General features: G+C 43.9%; 1 protein-coding gene across 4 annotated transcripts in view; it reads left to right on the forward strand.

The window, feature by feature from the left end:
- Nucleotides 1–20,570, forward strand: part of plcg1 (phospholipase C, gamma 1) — a 68,993-nt gene that overhangs the window by 28,874 nt on the left and 19,549 nt on the right. For all 4 annotated transcript variants that reach the window (XM_063208654.1, XM_063208657.1, XM_063208655.1 and 1 more), the window contains exons 12-20: nt 1,349–1,434; nt 2,527–2,647; nt 4,133–4,301; nt 5,778–5,900; nt 6,735–6,836; nt 7,860–8,047; nt 13,614–13,814; nt 17,723–17,842; nt 18,429–18,609. In XM_063208654.1, coding sequence (XP_063064724.1) covers nt 1,349–1,434; nt 2,527–2,647; nt 4,133–4,301; nt 5,778–5,900; nt 6,735–6,836; nt 7,860–8,047; nt 13,614–13,814; nt 17,723–17,842; nt 18,429–18,609 — 1,291 coding nt within the window. The remainder of the gene's footprint in view (nt 1–1,348; nt 1,435–2,526; nt 2,648–4,132; nt 4,302–5,777; nt 5,901–6,734; nt 6,837–7,859; nt 8,048–13,613; nt 13,815–17,722; nt 17,843–18,428; nt 18,610–20,570) is intronic.

Genomic DNA, 20,570 nt, shown 5'->3' on the forward strand with positions numbered 1-20,570 from the left:
GTGACACTGTGGATTGGATGGCTCTACTCTCGGGACGGATGATCGGGTTGAAGGGTCGTCCCGAGTTCACTGACAGTTTTTGGCGCTTTGTTTAGTGGAAGTGGAAACATGGGCTTCCCTCCAATTGAACCCGCGGCGGGTGAGAGGTACATTTGTGGGCCAGAGTGGAGTGGGCCCAGCGCTGCCGTTAAAACACAACCACGCAACAGGGCCGGAGGAACAAAAGAACTCGCATGTGGCTTTGATAAAAGTTTTTGGGATGGGGGTGGGGGGTGGATGAACTGTGTGGGTGGAAAGGCTGAGTGGGTGGATGGATGGATGGATGCCGGTGGGTGAATATTTGCCTTTGCTTATAAGGTGAAAGGATTTATTTTTTTCCATGTGTAATATTTGTTTGTGTGTGAATGAAAGACACAGAAAATGTGTGTGTGTGTGTGTGTGTGTGTGTGTGTGTGTGTGTGTGTGTGTGTGTGTGTGTGTGTGTGTGTGTGTGTGTGTGTGTGTGTGTGTGTGTGTGTGTGTGTGTGTGTGTGTGTGTGTGTGTGTGTGTGTGTGTGTGTGTGTGTGTGTGTGTGTGTGTGTGTGTGTGTGTGTGTTGGCAGTGAAACCCACATGTTGTGCTCACCAGGACTCATCCAGCGACTCATGTTGTGTGTGCGTGTGTGCACGTAAATATGTATGTGCATATGTATGTATGTGCATATGTAAATAAAATCGAAATGTATCGATGTATCGGAAGTACATTTAATCAAGTTAATCAAATCGCATCATATCGTAGGGCATTCTTAAGAATAGAATCACTGGCCCCTGTGCAATGCCCTAGCTCCATAACACAATAGTAGTGGAAAAGTAATTGGAAAAAATCGAATCGCATCGTATCGTATCGTGGGGAATTCGGAAGTATCGAAAAAAAATTGAATCCCTGATTTAAGAAATGGATACCGTATCGTATCGTCATGAAGGCAGTGATTTACACCTCTTGGATGAATAAAGTATCTGTACTTGTGTCCATAAGAGGGGGAAACAGAAAAAGTGCCATTAAAATGGAAAGCCTCGAAATGGGAAGAGTGATCTGTGATGTGGTTGATGAGCTAGTCATTTCCTACGCTACAGAGTTCTCACGTGTGTGTGTGTGTGTGTGTGTGTGTTAGATTAACTATTAATTTCCTATAGAACAGTATTCTCATACTTGTGCGTGTTTGTGTGTGTGTCTTTGTGTGCGTGTGCATGTGCATGTGCGTGTCTGTGTGTCTGTGTGTCTGTGTGTCTGTGTGTCTGTGTGTCTGTGTGTCTGTGTGTCTGTGTGTCTGTGTGTCTGTGTGTCCGTGTGTCCGTGTGTGTTTTACAGCTACTTGACAGGAGACCAGTTCTCCAGTGAGTCCAGTCTGGAGGCCTATGCAAGATGCCTACGGATGGGCTGCAGATGCATCGAGTGTAAGTTTTATAACCACACCACCCTCACATGCTCTCGCTGTAGCCCATACACTCATACTCCCTCACAGACACATGTGCACACATGGAGACACGCACGCACAGACATACACTGATACAGTCTCACAGAGAGCATACTCGTACTCGTGAGTACAGGTACACACACATACGCACATTTCTTTATGTGTTTGTGTGTATATATATGTGTATGTGCGTGTGCGTGCGTGTGCGTGTGCGTGTGCGCGTGTGTGTGTGTGTGTGTGTGTGTGTGTGTGTGTGTGTGTGTGTGTGTGTGTGTGTGTGTGTGTGTGTGTGTGTGTGTGTGTGTGTGTGTGTGTGTGTGTGTGTGTGTGTGTGTGTGTGTGTGTGTGTGTGAGACACACACACACACACACGCACACGCACACGCACGCGCACGCGCACACGCACACGCACACACACACACACAGGCACGTTTCCCTCTGTTATGCTGCCTGTGAAGTATGCAAATTAAACTCATCATGGGAACATCCTGGAGTTTACCTCAACCAAAGCTGAAGTCTTTACAAGCACATTCTTGCTGGGCTTGGTAATGATCCGACTATTCAGAAAAAGGGAGGTAATATGATGTAATGACTATGCACGCCGTTGTATGTGCTTTCAAAGCTTTGTTTCCCCAAGTCTTGTTTTTCTTCTCGTCATTTTGACTCACGGAATGATCAGGTTGTATGTTTCTAGTGTTGCAGTACTACGTCACGAATGACTAACAAACACATCGGACGTGTTGGGCAACTTCAAAAAAACAAGTTAGATAAGTGACACAGACATGGAAAGAATGACTCTCAGTGTCTGAGGAGCAGTATCTTTATGTGTCCAAATAATCCTTTTGTTTGTTTGCAAACAGCTTGAAGTTCAGTCACGTGACGACTAAAGAATTTGTGTGCATGCATGTTTGTTTGTGTGTGTGTGTGTGTGCGTGTGCGTGTGCGTGTGCGTGTGCGTGTGCGTGTGCGCGTGCGCGTGTGCGTGTGCGCGTGCGCGTGCGCGTGCGCGTGTGCGCGTGCGCGTGTGCGTGTGTGTGTGTGTGTGTGTGTGTGTGTGTCTCATGGTCAACAGTGGACTGCTGGGATGGCCCGGATGGCATGCCTGTCATCTACCACGGCCACACCCTTACCACCAAGATCAAGTTCTGTGACGTCCTGACGACAATCAAGGAGCATGCCTTCGTTACCTCCGAGTGAGTCCCCTTGTCACCTGCCATCTCTGCTCTCGTCTCCTCAGTCTGAAACTGAAAGTGTGTGCGTGAGTGCGCGTGTGTGTGTGTAAAAGACCCGCATAGTATTTCTTGGTATGTGTGTGGGTGATGCGGCTCAGCTGATATTGCACATGCTGTCTAGTTCAAATACATGAACATGTGCTTTGATTGCTTGATTCGAGAACACTTGATTTCATGGTTTCTTTCTTGGTCTATCTACATGCATCGGTGTGTTATATCATATATTTATTATTGCTATTATTATGTAACTAACTCTAAGGTATAGCAGAAGTTCAGCATTTTATGTGGCTCATATGTGGCTATAGGTGTGGAAATCCACCAACAGGGCTGTTTAGCCGTGGCCTATGATCTGGAACATGTTTGCTTTAGCAAAACAAACATGTTGCAACGTCCCAGTTTGCACTGCAACGCGTGCGCGCGCTCTCACGCACGTACGCGCATACACACGCACACCATCTGACCAATCACAGCTCATGTTTTGAGTGGTTTTGTGTTTGTGCCAAGCATACAGAACAGACAGCTGTAAAACCGTTGAACAGAGATGCTTTATTAGCCTGCTTAACATAACCTTTTCTGTTTTTTTCAAATTGTGTATTGTTTTTTTGAAGATCGTCAGGACACACACCATTCTTAAATGGCCTAGAAATCTTGACAACCCTAGAAGCAGCAAATGTCAGTCAATGCCAGGGGTTCTAGTGACAATCATTAAGGATTCTGAATTGATGCTCATATACCTGGACGACGCATCACCATGAAATGATTCCTCCACCTCACCCTATTCATGGTGTTTGCATTACTGTACTGTAGTACTGTAACCACAGGCAGAGCACGCTAGACATGAAAAACAGCATGTTGGCCCACACATCCTGCCCCCTAGCCTGGTGACGCCATCCTATGTACTCACATAGTCTAGTGAAACACTCCTAGCTCGGTTCGCTCACTGTTTAGCCAATCAGCAAACAGTTGAGAGTGGTGACGCAGAACTCAACCGCGAAGAACCGCGTTACTGATTGGTTAAGGTAGCACTTATCACACTTTTGTTTTGTGATTTGTATGCTTTTGCGACACTATATCGTAACAGTCATGCTAATAAAGTGCAATAGGGGTGTTAATTTGAATTCGAACTCCAATGAATTTAAATGGCAGAGTAAGATCAGACCATCTCCCACCCGCCATGGAGACGGATCGCCAGACTGTTTGACGGAGTGAGTGTGGAGAGAGAGAGATGGGGTAGGGTTGGGAAATGACTCGGGCTAAATTCGAACCTGGGTGCCCCTGAGCATGCCAGACCATATGTGGCGGGCTTAGCGCACTATGCCACATCACCCCCACCCCATGCTACCTTTAAATGCAAATACATTTAAATGTGTTGATCTGTGTTCTCTCCTCCTTCCCATCTCCTCTTCCTTCTGCTCCTCCTTCTCCTACTCCTCTCTACCTCTACAGGTATCCCATCATCCTCTCCATCGAGGACCACTGCAGCATCGTACAGCAGAGGAACATGGCCACCCACTTCAAGAAGGTCTTTGGGGAGATGCTGCTGACCAAAGCCGTGGACATCTCAGCCGACGGCCTCCCCTCGCCCAATCAGCTCAAGAGGAAGATCCTCATCAAGGTGAACGGAAAACCAAATTGCAGGCTTGTTTTTACTGCTGTGTTTATCACAAGTGTCAGTTCTGAATGTCAAAAGATAACTTCAGTCCATTTCAACATGCAGTTGTAATGCTCACACTACTCTGGACTTGTCAGTATCTGAGGTTTTTTTTTCTTCTTCAGCCTTTTCCGAGATCCTGGGGCCTCATTTATCAAGCGTTCTTTGGCACAGATCTGTGCGTAAAGCGTGCGTGCGATCATTCCTGAGCAAAGTGTGGGATTTATGAACATGTACTTGAACGTAGAAATGTGCCTACATCTACGCACACCTCAGACCATGCGTGCGAGTGGAAGAAACACGAAATTGCAAATAATATTGACCGTGCAAGCTACAGTTTGCTTTGAATGACAATGGAGTATGACAGTGTGCTATTTTACAGTGTTTTCGTTCATGTGTGTCTCCTTTTACTTATTTTGAAACACGGTCCTCCTCCTGTCGAGAGCACCTCCACTTCTGCCACAGAAATGGTTCTATCTCCGCACTTCCCGCCAGTGCTTCGACTGGCGCGTGTGTCCGAACAGGGTGGCGCCTTCGAATTAACATGGCATTTGAATATATTTTAATACCATATATTGTTACTTGGAGGCGTTTCGGGATGCTAATTACCCCCGAATGCGCGTGTGCACAGTGATTTGGAAGGTGTGGGATTTATCATGCAGAAGTGTGCGTGGGAGTAGTCAATGCACGTTTCATAAATCCAGATTGTTCTGTACTTGCGAACATTCTAAATTTCCGTCCTAAGACACAATTTAGAAGACATTCTACGAACTGATGATAAATGAGGCCCCTGGTCATTGTAATGGGGGCAGCTGTTTGTTTACATTTCAAAAAAACATTTTTATTTATTCCCAAAAACATTCAAAAGGTTATGCAACATCAGCATCAGCAGACAACTAGCAAACAGCGGTATCTGTTATATTAATGTCTATGTTAATTAAAAAAAAAAATCAAGCAAAAGCTGCTCCCATTAGAATAGCTCATATCTCGGAAAGGGCTGAGCCGAAAAATGGGGCATCACCGACAAGTCTGACAAGTCAAGGGTAGCGTGAACAATACAGCAAACAGCATATTGAAATTGACTGAAGTGGTCCTTTAAAAAAAGCTACCATATTAACCAACTGCATATTGTCAGTGGTGCACTGATGGTGAACAAACCACATTCTCAACAAATGCAATAGACTGATCTCTTCCCTATCTTCAGGTCAAACTACTTGTAGAAAGCGATTATTACTGTGACTGTGAAATTGAAGTCATAGAGGCAGTGGACAATCCTGTTGTCATCAAAGATGCTTAATTATTTTCAGTGTTCAATGTATGCACCCAGGATTATAGTAGAGTCACTTTATTGATCCCCGGGGGGATTAAGGCTTATGTCTATAACAGTTAATTGTTTGTTGGGCAGTGTTGCTGAACTGTTTTTTTCCCCCATTCTCACAGCATAAGAAGCTCGCTGAGGGAAGTTCTTATGAAGAAGTGTCCACCTCCACGCCCTACTCAGAGAACGACATCAGTAATTCTATCAAGAACGGCATATTGTATCTGGAGGACCCTATCAACCATGTGAGTGCACGCCCTCTACCTGTCAACTGTTTTTAGCATTATCCAAGTAAAGACAATCAGTCTAATGATGACACTGATACCAGAATCATAGACACTGACAAATGAGGCACTCAATAGTTTCACTTCCTCTTTTAATTGCCTCACATTCTGTGTTTCTGATTTATTGTCAAGGCAATTTAAGCACCTAGTTTCCTGATAATCCCAGAAGTTTAAATGGTATCCAACATCTGCATTACCAGTACACCCCAGTGTTGTTATCAGTCACAGCCAGTATTTTCGGATCAGAAGGACTGCCGGCCCTCAGTAATTCCCATCAGTCGTGCTCTCAACCCCAGCACAAACTCTCAAAGATAACTTTCTTTCAGTATGCTATGCAGGGTTTTAAAATATGTAAAGTAATGCACAGAAGGGGCACGTCAAACTGATTGCATGGACCATGATGCTTTGTAGCTGATGAGCAGATAATCAAACTGATGTCTGAAATGATGGCAAACTTGCCACAATGTTCAGTGTGTATGCTTTGCTATTCCATGACCGTGGGAACAAATAGATAAACAACTGACCTAAGTGTGTGTCTGTGTGTCTCTGTCTGTGTGTCTCTGTGTGTGTGTGTCTCTGTGTGTGTGTGTCTCTGTGTGTGTGTGTCTCTGTGTGTGTGTGTCTCTGTGTGTGTGTGTGTCTCTGTGTGTGTGTGTCTCTGTGTGTGTGTGTCTCTGTGTGTGTGTCTGTGTGTGTGTCTGTGTGTGTGTGTCTCTGTGTGTGTGTGTCTCTGTGTGTGTGTGTCTCTGTGTGTGTCTCTGTGTGCGTGTCTGTGTATTTGTGTGCCGCCCACAGGAGTGGTATCCTCACTTTTTCGTCCTTACGAGTAGCAAGATTTACTACTCTGAAGAAACGACAAGTAACCAGGGCAACGATGATGAGGAGGAGCACAGAGAGGTGAGAACTTGTTTTTTTTCCTTTTCCGAGAACTTGAGGTAGTTGAGATGGTCTGTGGCTTTCTCAAATGTTGTGTGTGTGTGTGTTTTCATGAGTGCATGTGTTGATGCACTTGGGAAAATGACTTTTATAATTGTTGTCTTCATGTGGCTTGTTGGTGACAACATCTTGTAAGTTACCCCAGCTAATGATCATAGGCCTTCATTAGCTGCAAGTAATGGATGAGCCTAGACTTTGTAGGAACTTGGTGACTCATTTAATTACATCAGTGTTTTAAGCTTGTGATTAAACACTTTGAATGCTTCAGTCATGAGGTTCATAGTCGTTTACCTGTTAGGATATTTGCGTTATTGTCGTGGTAAGTGTGGAAAATTGTGAGATATTGTATTTGCCTGCTTGGCTAGTAGCACTAGTTTTTGCAGCTTTGACCATAGTTACAAAGTCCCCAACCAATAGTACAGGAGACTCTCTGATGTTCTAGGTGCTCTGTGGTGAGCCATCATGAATTGCTACAGATGTTTTACAGACGTGTTTGTTTCCCAGGCGGCCGTGTATACACACATCACTGTGGCCTTTTTTCTGTGTATGGCTTTGTTTTCTTTGGCATTTTACACTTGAAGAAAGTAAGTACAAAGGTGAAGAAATCTTCCATTTCCAATGAAGTTTTTACTTTTTTAAATCCAAGGTGCACAGCAAATAATGGGGTACAAATCGGTGATGAATGAATTATCTCCAATTATCACAACATGTTAACACAATGTTGTGTTGCGGAGTAGATCAATGTTCACAACAACTTCAAATTAACAGATTGATATAATAATAACTACCAAGTATTATATTGTTCTGTATATACATAATTTGATTGATGGATAAACTCAGGAGCATTTGGATTTACTTCATTTGAAAGTTAAATTCTCTCACTCACTCACTCCCCCACTCTCTCTCTCTCTCTCTCTCTCTCTCTCTCTCTCTCTCTCTCTCTCTCTCTCTCTCTCTCTCTCTCTCTCTCTCTCTCTCCCCCAGGTGTGTAATGGCATGGACCAGCACGTGACGGAGAAGTGGTTCCATGGTAAGCTGGGCGCGGGGCGTGACGGTCGACAGATAGCGGAGCGGCTGCTGTCGGAGTACTGTGTGGAGACGGGAGCCCCCGACGGCTCCTTCCTGGTCCGCGAGAGCGAGACCTTCGTGGGAGACTACACACTCTCCTTCTGGTACAGATATTATTCACCCTCACCCACCTAACCATCCACTCACACAGTGTTCAAAACAACGACTGCTCAGAAATGGGGAGTGGGTTTGGGCTTTCACTTTGACACACTGTTCAAGTTCTACGATATGAACATTATGCAAGTTGGAAAAGACATTTTGTTTTTGAAGTACACGTTAAAAAATGTCAAGCACAGGAAATGAAGGGCTATCCACTAGCACAGCGTTTCACTTCACAAATATCTATTAAGGTTACACCCAAGAGGTCACATAAGCAGTGATCCACAGACACGACACACAAAAAATACACATTCTCTTAGCCTGGTGAACCAGCGCCACCCGCTGGACGGCAAAATGTTTTGTCTACGGGTGGGTCTGGCCTCGCATAATGATTCAATGAAGCCAGAATGCCATGAATCTGGCAAACCAATTACAACGCAAAGATGTGTTTTGAATAAAAGCGGGCAGGGTTTTGAGGGAAGGTTGTTCTCATCAACAGTCTTCGGATATATTATGCATCGAGGCCAGACTAAATCAGACATCCACATTTAGTCTGGTTTACCAGGCTAACATTCTCTGGCATTTATTTGTCTCACTGTTGTTGCTCTTGGTGGGCATGAACAATATTTTAAGGAAATGCTAAGAGTGCATTTTGTTGTGTTTACGGAGAGGTTGAATAAATAATACAAATGTGTCCTATTTGGACTCTCAACTCTGGCCTGTGAGGTAATAAACTTGTACTCTACCACAGTGACGACACTGGGTCACAATGAACACTTGGCGTTGTCTTTCCCTCTGAGACAGACAGACAGACAGACAGACAGACACAGGCTCACCCTTGGCTTACTATATTAATGATGTCACCGGTGACCTCATCTTTGTGTGCCGGTGCCAGTAGGCAGCGCTGGCCAGAGTGTGTCACGGCTCTGCATTTTCCCACTGGCACGGAGGCTCTGCTCCTTCTGGGTACTGCTGCTGCTCTGCCACATGCCAACTACCAGCTTCCTCCTCAGCAGCTGCTGCGTGCTGTGCTGTGCCATGCAGTGTTGTGCTGTGCCATGCAGTGTTGTGCTGTGCCATGCAGTGTTGTGCTGTGCCGTGCCGTGTTGTGCATCGCCATACTGTCTTATGCCCTGCTGTTGCAGAATGAACAACACAGCACCATGTATACTCTGACAGTCAGGCCTTAATATTTGGTGTGTTGGCATAAGAATGAACTCTTCAACATACTGTAATATAAATTGATTGATTAAGACTGCTCAGTGATTTCCACGTAAGCAAGCACCTTCTTCAGAATGTCGAGCCCCCCATTAAATACCTCACTGCTCTGATTCTTCTGACTTGAATTCTTTTTACTGACACTAGACATTAGAGATCAAGTTTTTAGTGTTTGTCAGATGCTTTTCTCCAAAGCATCATTCATATCTCATGGCAAATAGCCTGACATTGTACCTGTATATATGGCTGGCTACTGCTTTCAAGTTAGCCATATGGTTACCTCACAAGAATGGCTGCTAAATGCGTTCCTAGCCAAACCTTCTGGCAAGAAGCGCCATCATCTAGTAGGAACATTAAAGCACAGTTGTCTTGTACACCATGCTAGTAGTTGTTGTCATGCTAGTGATGAGGTTCTCGAGCATGCAGAGCTGTTGTTGCAGCAAGTAAACCGCACTAACCAAGACCTCAAACAGATATGCAACGTGACTGAAGATGAAAAAAAAACATGTTAGGCATCTGCACTCGTATTGGTTTGCCTCTTGCATCTGAGGTTGTGGGCGCGAGCGTAATGTGGGGCAGAACTGAATCACAGATAAAAAGGAAAGAACAGGTGTGCTCGACTCCGATATGATTGGGCATAGTTGGAAAATATGTATGTTCAACTAGAGTAGATGTGCTTCTATCGGTTTATTCGTTAATGCTTTTTTACCACGTTTGACTGCAACAAAAGTATCTCTGTCAATGGCAATGCATGTAGTGTGTTAAGTACCAAAAATGTTGTGTTTGGATGCATTTACTACCTAAGCCCCATGAATAGAACTGCTCAGGAATGCCAGTTCTCTTCAAAGCTTCTGCTTTCACTCTAAAGTTGGTATTTCATTGTTCATAAAAAGTAGGTTACTCCATCACCAGACCATTCTCCATCACGACCAACCCCTTAACACTCTCGACTGATCAGGGGAATGCCCGATCATGGCTCTGAGATCCAGTGGGTGTGTGGGTGTGGTGTGGTGTGGTGTGTGCATGCGCCAGTGTGTGCGTGCGTGTGTGCATGCATGCGTGGTGGGGGATGGTGCTAAAGCAGTAATCAATGGCGGCAGCATGTTTGGTATTGACTGTAGAGCGGGAGTCACGGTATTCACTCCTGCCAGTCAGCCATCTGTAGCAGCTGGCCCAGCATATGCTTAGCTAATCAATTGTGTGTGTGTATGTGTGTGTCTGTGTGTGTCTGTGTGTGTCTGTGTGTGTCTGTGTATTTTCATTTCCATGTGCTTGCATGGTGTGTTTGTGTGCCAGCGCATTGGGGTCTGTAAAGTATGGATAAGTTGTTAGTGGGACTTTCTACAACACAAGATGGAGAGCTGTGTATGCGTTAACAAAGCATTCAAAAGTAAGAACTTGAAATCACTCAGTCTTGTCACATTGAAGACAATTCCTCAGCAAATATACCACAGACAGTGCAAACTCGCTCCACGAGGACAGGATATGGGGCACCTAAGTCACGCCTCTCTACTTCCGGTCCATGGGGCTGTAATTCTATTTTTTTTTTTTTAAAATGGGAGTGAATGGAGCAAGTCAAGCTAAATCCTGATTCCGTTTGGCATGTGCTCTGGTGGATTTCACATATGATAGTAGTGAATTTTAAAAGTTTGGATTGGTGTCGTAAGATCACACATTTTCGTCTGGCAAGAAACGTTATATACATTTTTGCGCAAATCTGTCTTAGAAACGACAATGTGCGCCTCGCGTATTTGACGTGAACCGAGGCTGAAGGTGAACAGCCAGTCCTACCGCTGCACTGCGGTGGCTGTACGTCAGACATGCGACTTCTGTTGTGTTGTCCAAATAATTACATATATATGCTCGCACACAACTCACAAATCGCTTGGCAAGTGAAGTCGAAAATCACACCATTGGTTTATCATTAATTCTGAGGTACAGCATATGTATGATATGGGGGGAAGGCGAGGTGGATCGGAGAATAGGTTTGATCAGTCCATTACAGCCCAGTGATTTTTCTTTTTACTTTCTCAGCCCCATGAGCTGCCCGGAAGGGGCGGAGACTTGGGTACCCCATTGCATTAGAGGGGAAGAGCCTCTGGTAGCTTATTGTGCGGGAGTATAATAAGACAAGCTTGCGCTACCAAGGCACCTTATGTGTTTGTAAAGAAAATGCATTGCAATAGTGCATTAACACAAGATGTAGATTTACTTTACTTGCCACACAACTTCAGCTTTGCAAACTCAAGAAATAAATTATCTGTGCATACATACATGGTGAAAGGAAACGTCCCAAAAGTATGCTCCATATTTTCAGTCCGAGGCTGAGAAGTGCAGACCCAGGAGATTAACTCAACTGAGCCAGTGGAAAATGAAATAAACTACTGCATACTAGTACATAAACCATACACTGACTACACACAGACACGCACACACTTTAAGATTTGAACACAATAATCAACACTCAGGACAGCATTGCATGTGAAAGCACAATTTCATAACAAAACTAACCCAAAAATCCAGTCTATACAAGTTCAGCAGATGGCAATGAACTCCATCTCCTCGAATGCCACACGTCACAGAACGAGTGAGTGAAACTGCTCCAGAAGTATGCTGGGCCTGAAAAGGCTGGTGTCTCAGGCAGCGCTGCCCTACAAAGGCAAAGCGCAGTAACCATACCAACACTGAAACTGGGTAAATGGCCTTAAAAGTATTGGTATTGGGTTGGATACTGTAGTTACTGCAGATTTGACATAGCAATATATCTAGAATGGGATACATTTGGACCAAAGGGCCTTGTCACAAGATAAAGGAGGTATAATGAAGATCCTTTTCAGTCTATTCACTTTTGACAAAATAGGTCATTACTGCATTTTGCTTTTGTGCGCCAGAGCTGTATGGCAGTGTGTTCTTGTCCCGGCTAGAGGGGCCAGAGGCAAGAGGCGATCCTAACTCGGGACAACACAGCCATGCCAGTGTCTGTGCACCACAGGCAGGCCTACGGGCTCCACAAAACCTCACTGAGAGCACTGGCTTGCCGTTGGGGGTAGAGGGGAAGGCTGGGGCTAAGCTAGCAGTTAACATTGAGTCCTATGAGACCAGTTAGCTGCCAACTGGTCTCATAGGACTCAATGTTAACTGCTAGCATGGAGGTAAAATCTGCACTACCATACTCGGAGAACGGTTGAAAGTACATGAGAAAGATACAACTCAATTCTTTAACTCAAGGAGGGGTGCAATATGAGCTTATTTCCAAAAATGGGACAGTATCACTTTAATCAAGTGACCTCGTGTATTTTACATGTTGAACTGATGAAAGGGTCACAGCTCTACATCTAAATAAACAAACAAACAAATGAATGTGCATCCTGAATGGCAAGACATGGCATTAAGACATTAAGAAATGACTTACAAAAGGTATGCGCCTGAAAGCTTATTTAAGTAGTTGTGGTGGGTTGGGTGCTTAGACTTGCTTATGAAGCCACCTCCATGTACGAGGGGAAGTGTAGTGCAGACAGACCACCTTTTCTTCCCCTACTGTGAAAAGTAAACTCCACACAGCTAAACTTGGGATCCAGCGGTAGCTCAGGCCATTTTTATTTTTTTTTAAAGTGGGATATGTGTGTCTGGATGTGTCTTTGTTGAAACTAGGGCATTTAGCGATGGTTATGCTATGGACATGACTTAATGGCTATTGATGTATGTAATGGTCATTGATGATATTTGCTATTGGTAAAGTTGTGATGCTGTTTGTTGGAAGGTCAAATTGTCCTTGTATGTTTTTAAATCATCCAGAAAAAAGACTGCAAGTGTGCCCTCTTTCTCCGTTTGCAGTTTGTTGTTTAAAATCATTATAGAATACATAGTATGTGGATCCTTGTTATTGAATGTCAGATGTATTAATTAAATTCTCCCATCATGTCTGTACTTGTAAAAATGTCCTTGACACAATGGTGGTATGTGTACTACAACATACATTTTTGATATGCATCATAGATCACTTGAACTGTCAATGCTTTATTATTCTAACTGTAAATGCAATGCAAGCTATAAGCTGGTTGGCATTTAGTCATTATGCTGTCCAAATTAGAACTGCCCCAACCATATCACGTTTTAAAAAGAAATTAAAAACAGCTTTGTTTTCCTCTGCCTCTGCTTATAGTTGGCCATCTACTATCTATAATACTTTCTACAATACATTTTTTCTTCTCTTTTTTTTCTCCTCTCTTTAGCGCATTGAATGACTGTTTTGTATGATAATGTGCTATATAAATACTATTACTATTGCTATGAATAGAGGCACAGATGGACTGAACAGCCTCCATTTTTCTCCTCCCCTCCTCTGCTTTACAGGCGGTCCGGTCGGGTCCAGCACTGCCGGATCCACTCGCGGCAGGAGGCAGGCAGCCCAAAGTTCTACCTGACAGACAACCTGGTGTTCGATACGCTCTTCGCCCTCATCACCCACTACCAGACGGTGGCGCTACGCTGCAACGAGTTTGAGATGAAGCTGACCGAGCCCGTGCCACAGACCAACGCCCACGAGAGCAAAGAGTAAGCCCCCCCTGCTCTGTGCATCCCTCTTTCCTTATCTTTCTTTCTATGTACAATCCCTTTTCATCTCTCATCTCATTTGTGATAATGCTGACCAAGCCTGTGCTTCAGACCTAGGCCCACGAGAGGAGAGAGTGAAGACTCTCCTCACTCTCTCCTCTCAGGGCTCTATCCCTTTAGCCTGGTCCTGACCATCTCATAATACTACCATTTCATTTCGTATTCATGGTCTGGAAGTTGTGTGATCTGATGCGATAGCAGGAAGTGGGAAGTTTGCACTCAGTTATGGTTTGAAATGATTGGACAGCTCTCACCCAAACGCTGTTACTCAACAACATAGTAGAGTAGAGTAGAGTAGAGTAGAGTACTTTTATTAATCCCGAAGGACATTAAGGTGTCTGTCAGCTTACATAAATACACAATACAAAACATACAGAAGACATTATACACATAACTGAACATTACAGGAAAAATATACAGTCCCAGGAAAAAGTTTGTACACCCTTTGAAATGTCTTCCCTTTCTGTCAAAATTGGTCGTAAAACATGGTCTGATCTTCCAGGAAATCACAAGAAGGAACAACCAGAGTCTGCTTTAACTAATTCAACCCAAACATTTAGAAGTTTTCATATTTTCATTGGCCATAAGATGTAAACATTCACAGGACAGCAAGGCATAAGTAAGTACACCCTTGCATTCAATAGGTTTTAACCCTAAGTTAGTCGCAATAACCTCAACCAGATGTTTCCTGTAGTTGCAGATCAGATTAACAAAACAATCTGGATGTATCTGGTGGTCCCTCTACGTTACAAAACTGCCTCTCGTCAGCAAGGCTTCTGGGATGTCTGGAGTGAAGAGCTTCCTTGACTTCATGCCATATATTCTCAATCGTTTTCTGTCAGGGCTTTGACTGGGCTATTCCAAAATGTGTATTTCATTATTATGAAGCCAATCTAAAATCAATTTGCTTCTAAAATATGGGCTGTTGTCCCATTTCAGCACCCATCCACTTGTGTGCTTCAACTGTGTGACAGACATCCCCACTTTTTTTTTTTGTAAAATATCTCAATAAACTTCTGAGTTCATTGTTCCACGGATAATAGCAAACTGAGGCAGCAAGGTAGCCGCATAATGATGCTCCCGCCACCATACTCAAAGGTGGAGATGATGTTTTGGTGAAGGTGTGGTTCTCCAGTTCTCCTCCAAACATGACATTGTGTGTTCCCCTGAACAATTCAACTTTGGTTTCAACGTTGGTCTACAGAATATTTTGCAGTAATTCTATGAAGTATATAAATGGTTTTTCACAAACCTCAAAGGTGCAGCAATATTTTTTTGGACAGAAACCCCATTAATTTTAGATTGGCAGAATGAATCCCATTTTTAGCTATTCTTGGTTACATCTCCTCTTCTGAATATGGTGGCGGGAGCATCATTATATGCGGCTACCTTGCTGCCTCAGGCCCTTGACAGTTTGCTATTATCAGTGGAACAATGAACTCAAGTTTATTGTGATATTTTACAGAAAAAAACGCGAGGAAGTCTGTCACACAGTTGAAGCACACAAGTATGGGTCCTGAAATGTAACAACAACCCATACTTTAGAAGCAAATCGACTTTAGAATGGCTTCATAATAATGAAATACACATTCTGAAATAGCCCAGTCAAAGCCCTGACAAAAAACAATTGAGATTATATGGCATGAGGTCAAGAAAGCTATGCACTCCAGACATCCCACAAACCTTGCTGACGAGAGGCAGTTCTCTAAAGAAGAGGGAGACAAGATACAAACAGATTGTTTTGTTAATCTGATCTGCAACTACAGGACAAGTCTGGTTGATGATATTGCAACTAACTGAGGGTTAAAACCTACTTAATGCAAGGGTGTACTTACTTATGCCTTGCTCTCCTGTGAATGTTATGGCCTTATGACCAATAAAATATGATAACATGTAAATGTTTGGGTGGAATTAATTAAAGCAGACTCTGATTGTTCCTTCTTGAGATTTCCGGGAAGATCAGACCATGTTTTATGATCAATTTTGACAGAAATGTAAGAAATTTCAAAGGGTGTACAAACTTTTTCTTGGGACTGTATCTTGAGTACTACCGCCGCACATTATGTCACATACACACATGTTCTCTCTCTCACACACACACACTCACACACACATTGTCCCACCCACACACACACACACACAAAAACCCACCCACAACCCCCCTCCCACACCCACACCCACACCCACACACACACACACACACACACACACACACACACACACATCCATGCACAGACACAAGGTCTGGTAGGGTGTCATGTTGCATACATTCACACTCACACACACCCCCCCCCCCAAATAACCATGTTAAGTACACATACAAGAGCCAAAGAAGTTCTAATTATTGTCCGTGCAAAAGCTGAGTAGTTCACGGCAGCTATTCCAGGGGGTGAGGTAGCTGAGGTGGGGTGTAGTGGGTTATTGTCCTGTATTGGGCAACCCTTAAAGTGTCCAAGGTAGTGCAGGCGCTTGCTCCGGGGGGTGGGGGGTAGGGATGAAGTGTAACTGTTCAGTAGAGAAAAGAATCGGGAAGGGGTTGGGGGTGTAGTGGCTGCAGGTTGAGTGTTCCAGTGTGGGGGGCTAGTTTATGCAGTCCAGTCACCAATGACAATCTCTTTAATTGTCTCTTTCTGTGTGGTGTTGAAGAGCTGGATGGCCCTGGGGACAAAAGACTTCCGTAGTCTGTCTGTCCGGCAGGGGAAGGCCCGGAGTCTGTAGCTGAACAGGCTCCTCTGGTTGGCCAGAAACGGGTGCAGGGGGTGTCTGTCATTTTCAAGTATTGAGTCCAATCTGCTAAGTGTCCTTTTTTCGGCTGTGGTTGTGAGATCCTCCAGTTCCATACCCACCACAGACCCAGCTTTCCTCACCAGCCTGTCAAGGCGTCCAGCGTCCCTCTTCCTAACGCTACCTCCCCAACAGGCAATAGCATAGGTGAGGACACTTGCCATGACAGACTGATAGAACATCAGCAGGAGCCTGTTGCAGACATTGAAGGATCTAAGCTTCCGTAGGAAGTAGAGCCTGCTCTGCCCTTTCTTGTAAAGAGCATCTGAATTGGCAGCCCAGTCCAGTTTGTTGTCCAGGTGTACTCCTAGGTACTTGTATGTGTTGACTGTCTCCACTGTCTCTCCCTCGATAGAGACAGGCAACAGTGGTGGGGTGGTCATACATACAACATAGCGCAGACAAGAGCCATTGGCACAGACGTTAACGCCATCGTCACGAGTGTCCTCCTTCTTTTGTCAACACGTGGGGCGCTTATTTGCATATTGGCTGTTTTCTGGGGAGCGTTGGGCGGCAAGATCCTGCCGCTGCAATCGCTCCACAGAAAACAGGAGCCAGACTAGTAGTGATGCCAATCCTTTGGCGGAAGTACGTAGGATGGCTCGCGACGCTACTATCCCTTCCCTGTCTGACTTTTTTGCATTTTTGTCATTGTCTTACCTTCTCTCAATATTAGTAATTAACCAGTGCTCTCCCCCATCCTCCTCCATGACTGAGGTACCCTGAGCATGGTACCGTTCTGCTGCACTGCACCCTTGGGGCGCCATTGGAGGCTGCCCCCTTGCACGGGTGAAGCATAAATGCAATTTTGTTGTGTGCAGTGTGCAGTGAACACTTTTGTGCTGTGAAGTGCTGTGCCACAATGACAATGGGAGTTGGAGTTAAATCATTTAATTTGTTTAAATATGTAACACCCCTGATGCACACTGAATCTATCTGCTTGTCTGTTACTTATGTGTGTGTGTGTGTGTGTGTGTGTGTGTGTGTGTGTGTGTGTGTGTGTGTGTGTGTGTGTGTGTGTGTGTGTGTGTGTGTGTGTGTGTGTGTGTGTGTGTGTGTTGCAGGTGGTACCATGCCAACTTGTCCAGGAGTCAGGCGGAGAACATGCTGATGCGGGTGCCCCGCGACGGGGCCTTCCTGGTCAGGAAGAGGGTGGAGTTCAACTCCTATGCCATCTCCTTCAGGTGGTTCTACTCTTCAGCCCACCCAAGGGCTCCTCGTGTTTGTTGTTCATATGACTCTGTGTCTGTATCCTCATTTCTCTGTCATACCTGTTATTTCTACTAGCCTCAGAGGAATGCTGTTGACATGTAAGGAGCACTCGCAGGAGCCAATTGCCGCAAAATGACCATTAGCATGCTAGTTAGAATCCATCGTTGTTTGCTGTGCCATTGCTGGTCACTTTTAGTATTGGTTTCTAGTTTAGTTAATTAGCTGCCTAGGTATAGCTATAGTTGAAAATGTAATGCTGATTTACAGACAGATTGAGCACCTGTTTAGTGTGAAAAAGTGAAAGTGAAATTCAAAAGAATATTTTAGCAGGTAGAGTTTAGCAGGTTTTCTGTAGATTCGTATCCATATCCTTTCCTCCCTCTCCTCCAGTATACTCTGTGCCTTCTATTTTTTTTGTTCCCGATTTAATGTGGTAACTTTGCTTTTTATTAGCCTGTTTACTTTTTTGTTTCACTATATTGCCAGTTTATTTTGGTCTTAGCTAACAACTTATTCTTTCCTGGTTCCCCCCTCTCTCCTCCATCCCTCCATGGCCAGGGCGGAGGGTAAGATCAAGCACTGTCGCGTGCAGCAGGAGGGCCAGACGGTGGTGCTGGGCACATCGGAGTTCGACAGCCTGGTGGACCTGATCAGCTACTACGAGAAGCACCCACTTTACCGCAAGATGAAGCTGCGCTACCCCATCAACGAGGAGACACTGGAGAAGATCGGCACCGCCGTGAGTCATGATGAGCTGTTAGGACACTGGCAACGTAGCATTCAGGTTTTACAGTTGCAATCTGCGAGATTGCCGTTTTTTAGTAGCAGGCAGGTGGTGCAACCACAGCTAATGCTACCATTGTATGGATTAAATTATTGTTGTTTAATTTATTTAAAAAAAGTCATTGCAGGTTAAATTAAACATGTTGGCCAATGAACTAATGTACCAGCTTAACAAGGTAGTTAACGTTAGCCGTGCTTTCGCCACCCTGATGCTTCTACAAACCGGATTCCAAAAAAGTTGGGACACACAGTATTTTGTGAATAAAAGCGAAATGCTGCCATTTTCAAAGCATTCAATCCATGCCTAACATGGACAATAGCACAAGGTCAACATATCAACTGTTAAAGCCAGGCTTAAGTATTGGTTTGACGGAAATATGTGCAGCAAATCTCAAATAAGTTGGGAAAGGGCCAAAACATGTTGTAATAGTTGGATAATTCTACAAAATGACTAAAGAAAGACCAATTTAAAAGGAACTATACTGGCTGCCAACATGAATGCACAAGTAAAAGACCATCACAGAGAGGCTGTGTCACTCAGAAGTGAATATGTTGAGGGACTAATTACTGATCTATTCAAAAGTCAATCAAAAAGTCTATCAAAATTGCAGACATATAAGGCCTATTTCTGTAATGTAAAGTTCTATGGAATAATTGTATCATAGTTATGAGATCATGAAATACCCATTGCTAAAAAGCACACTATAACACTCCAACAACGACAGCTGTTGAAAAATGGACCATAAACACAACGCTTGATTAATGCACATGATACAGAGATTTAACCGTGTGTAATCAAGATGGACACAGAACTACATTCTGTAATCAGAGGACCGTTTCACATGTCTTCTGTGACAGAAGACATGTGAAACTGTCCTCTGATTACAGAATGGAAAATATTTCATCCTTTTTTTAAAATCATGGAGTCTTACACCCTCCAGGTTACACAGAAGATGAATATTTCAGCTTCCTTTAGTGGTCAGTCTAAAAGACAGTGTATATGATGGTAAGGGGGTGCAGCAGTGCCTTGGGACTTCTTACTCATGTGGCAGGTTAAAATGAATGCTGAATGATATAAGCAGATTTTAAACAGCATACATAGCGCAGCCTTTAGATTATTGCCCCATAATGATGGAAAATTGCATTCTCTACTACTTTGTTCCAACAGAGTCACCATCATAAGAGTGAACAGGTGAAAAACGGCAAGCTTGCAGTCAGGATATGCCATATATTAAGCATAACAAAGGAAAGCAAGATGAAGAACACACATACCAGTTGAGCTGCTGAAATCATGTATTGCACAGAAAAATAACTTTAAAAAAAATCATGCCACGAGTCAAACTAATTAACTGTTACGTCTCCTCTGTTGTCTTGTCTTTAGTCTTATCCAAAGTTAAGTTATTTAATGGCCTTGGCTTTGGCTTTTCCAACGGATATGGTGTCTTTGCACAATGTTCTATCTTATTAACAGATTGAATGTTTTGAAAATGGAAGCATTTCGATTTTATTCACAAAATAGTGTCCCAATTTTTTGGGAATTTTGTAATAGCGTCAATGACCCATCTACCACATCTTGCTGTCCTCAAGGCTCCTGCTTCAGGACATTGGCCTCTACTCTTATGTGTTCATTATGTCCTCTGTTGTAAGTCGCTTGGTGTAAAAAACAAAAACCTCTGTTTATCAGCCCTTAGCAGAAAGAAAGAAAAAAAATCATCAGTTGTTTTCACTAGATGCTTCCTATATCTACCGCAAAATTAAAAATGGCAGCAAAAGAGGCAGTTCAGTTCATAAAATGCAGAAGAAATAAACAAATGTGTCTGCTGCTCTGCAACAGGGGCATATGGGATTAGGATGGGCTTTTTTTTGCTGAAACATATCAGTCTGTCACTCAGAAGTCAGAAGCCACACAGATGGTCT

Source organism: Engraulis encrasicolus, chromosome 10 (genome assembly GCF_034702125.1).
Source record: "Engraulis encrasicolus isolate BLACKSEA-1 chromosome 10, IST_EnEncr_1.0, whole genome shotgun sequence".
Taxonomy (NCBI): domain Eukaryota; kingdom Metazoa; phylum Chordata; class Actinopteri; order Clupeiformes; family Engraulidae; genus Engraulis; species Engraulis encrasicolus.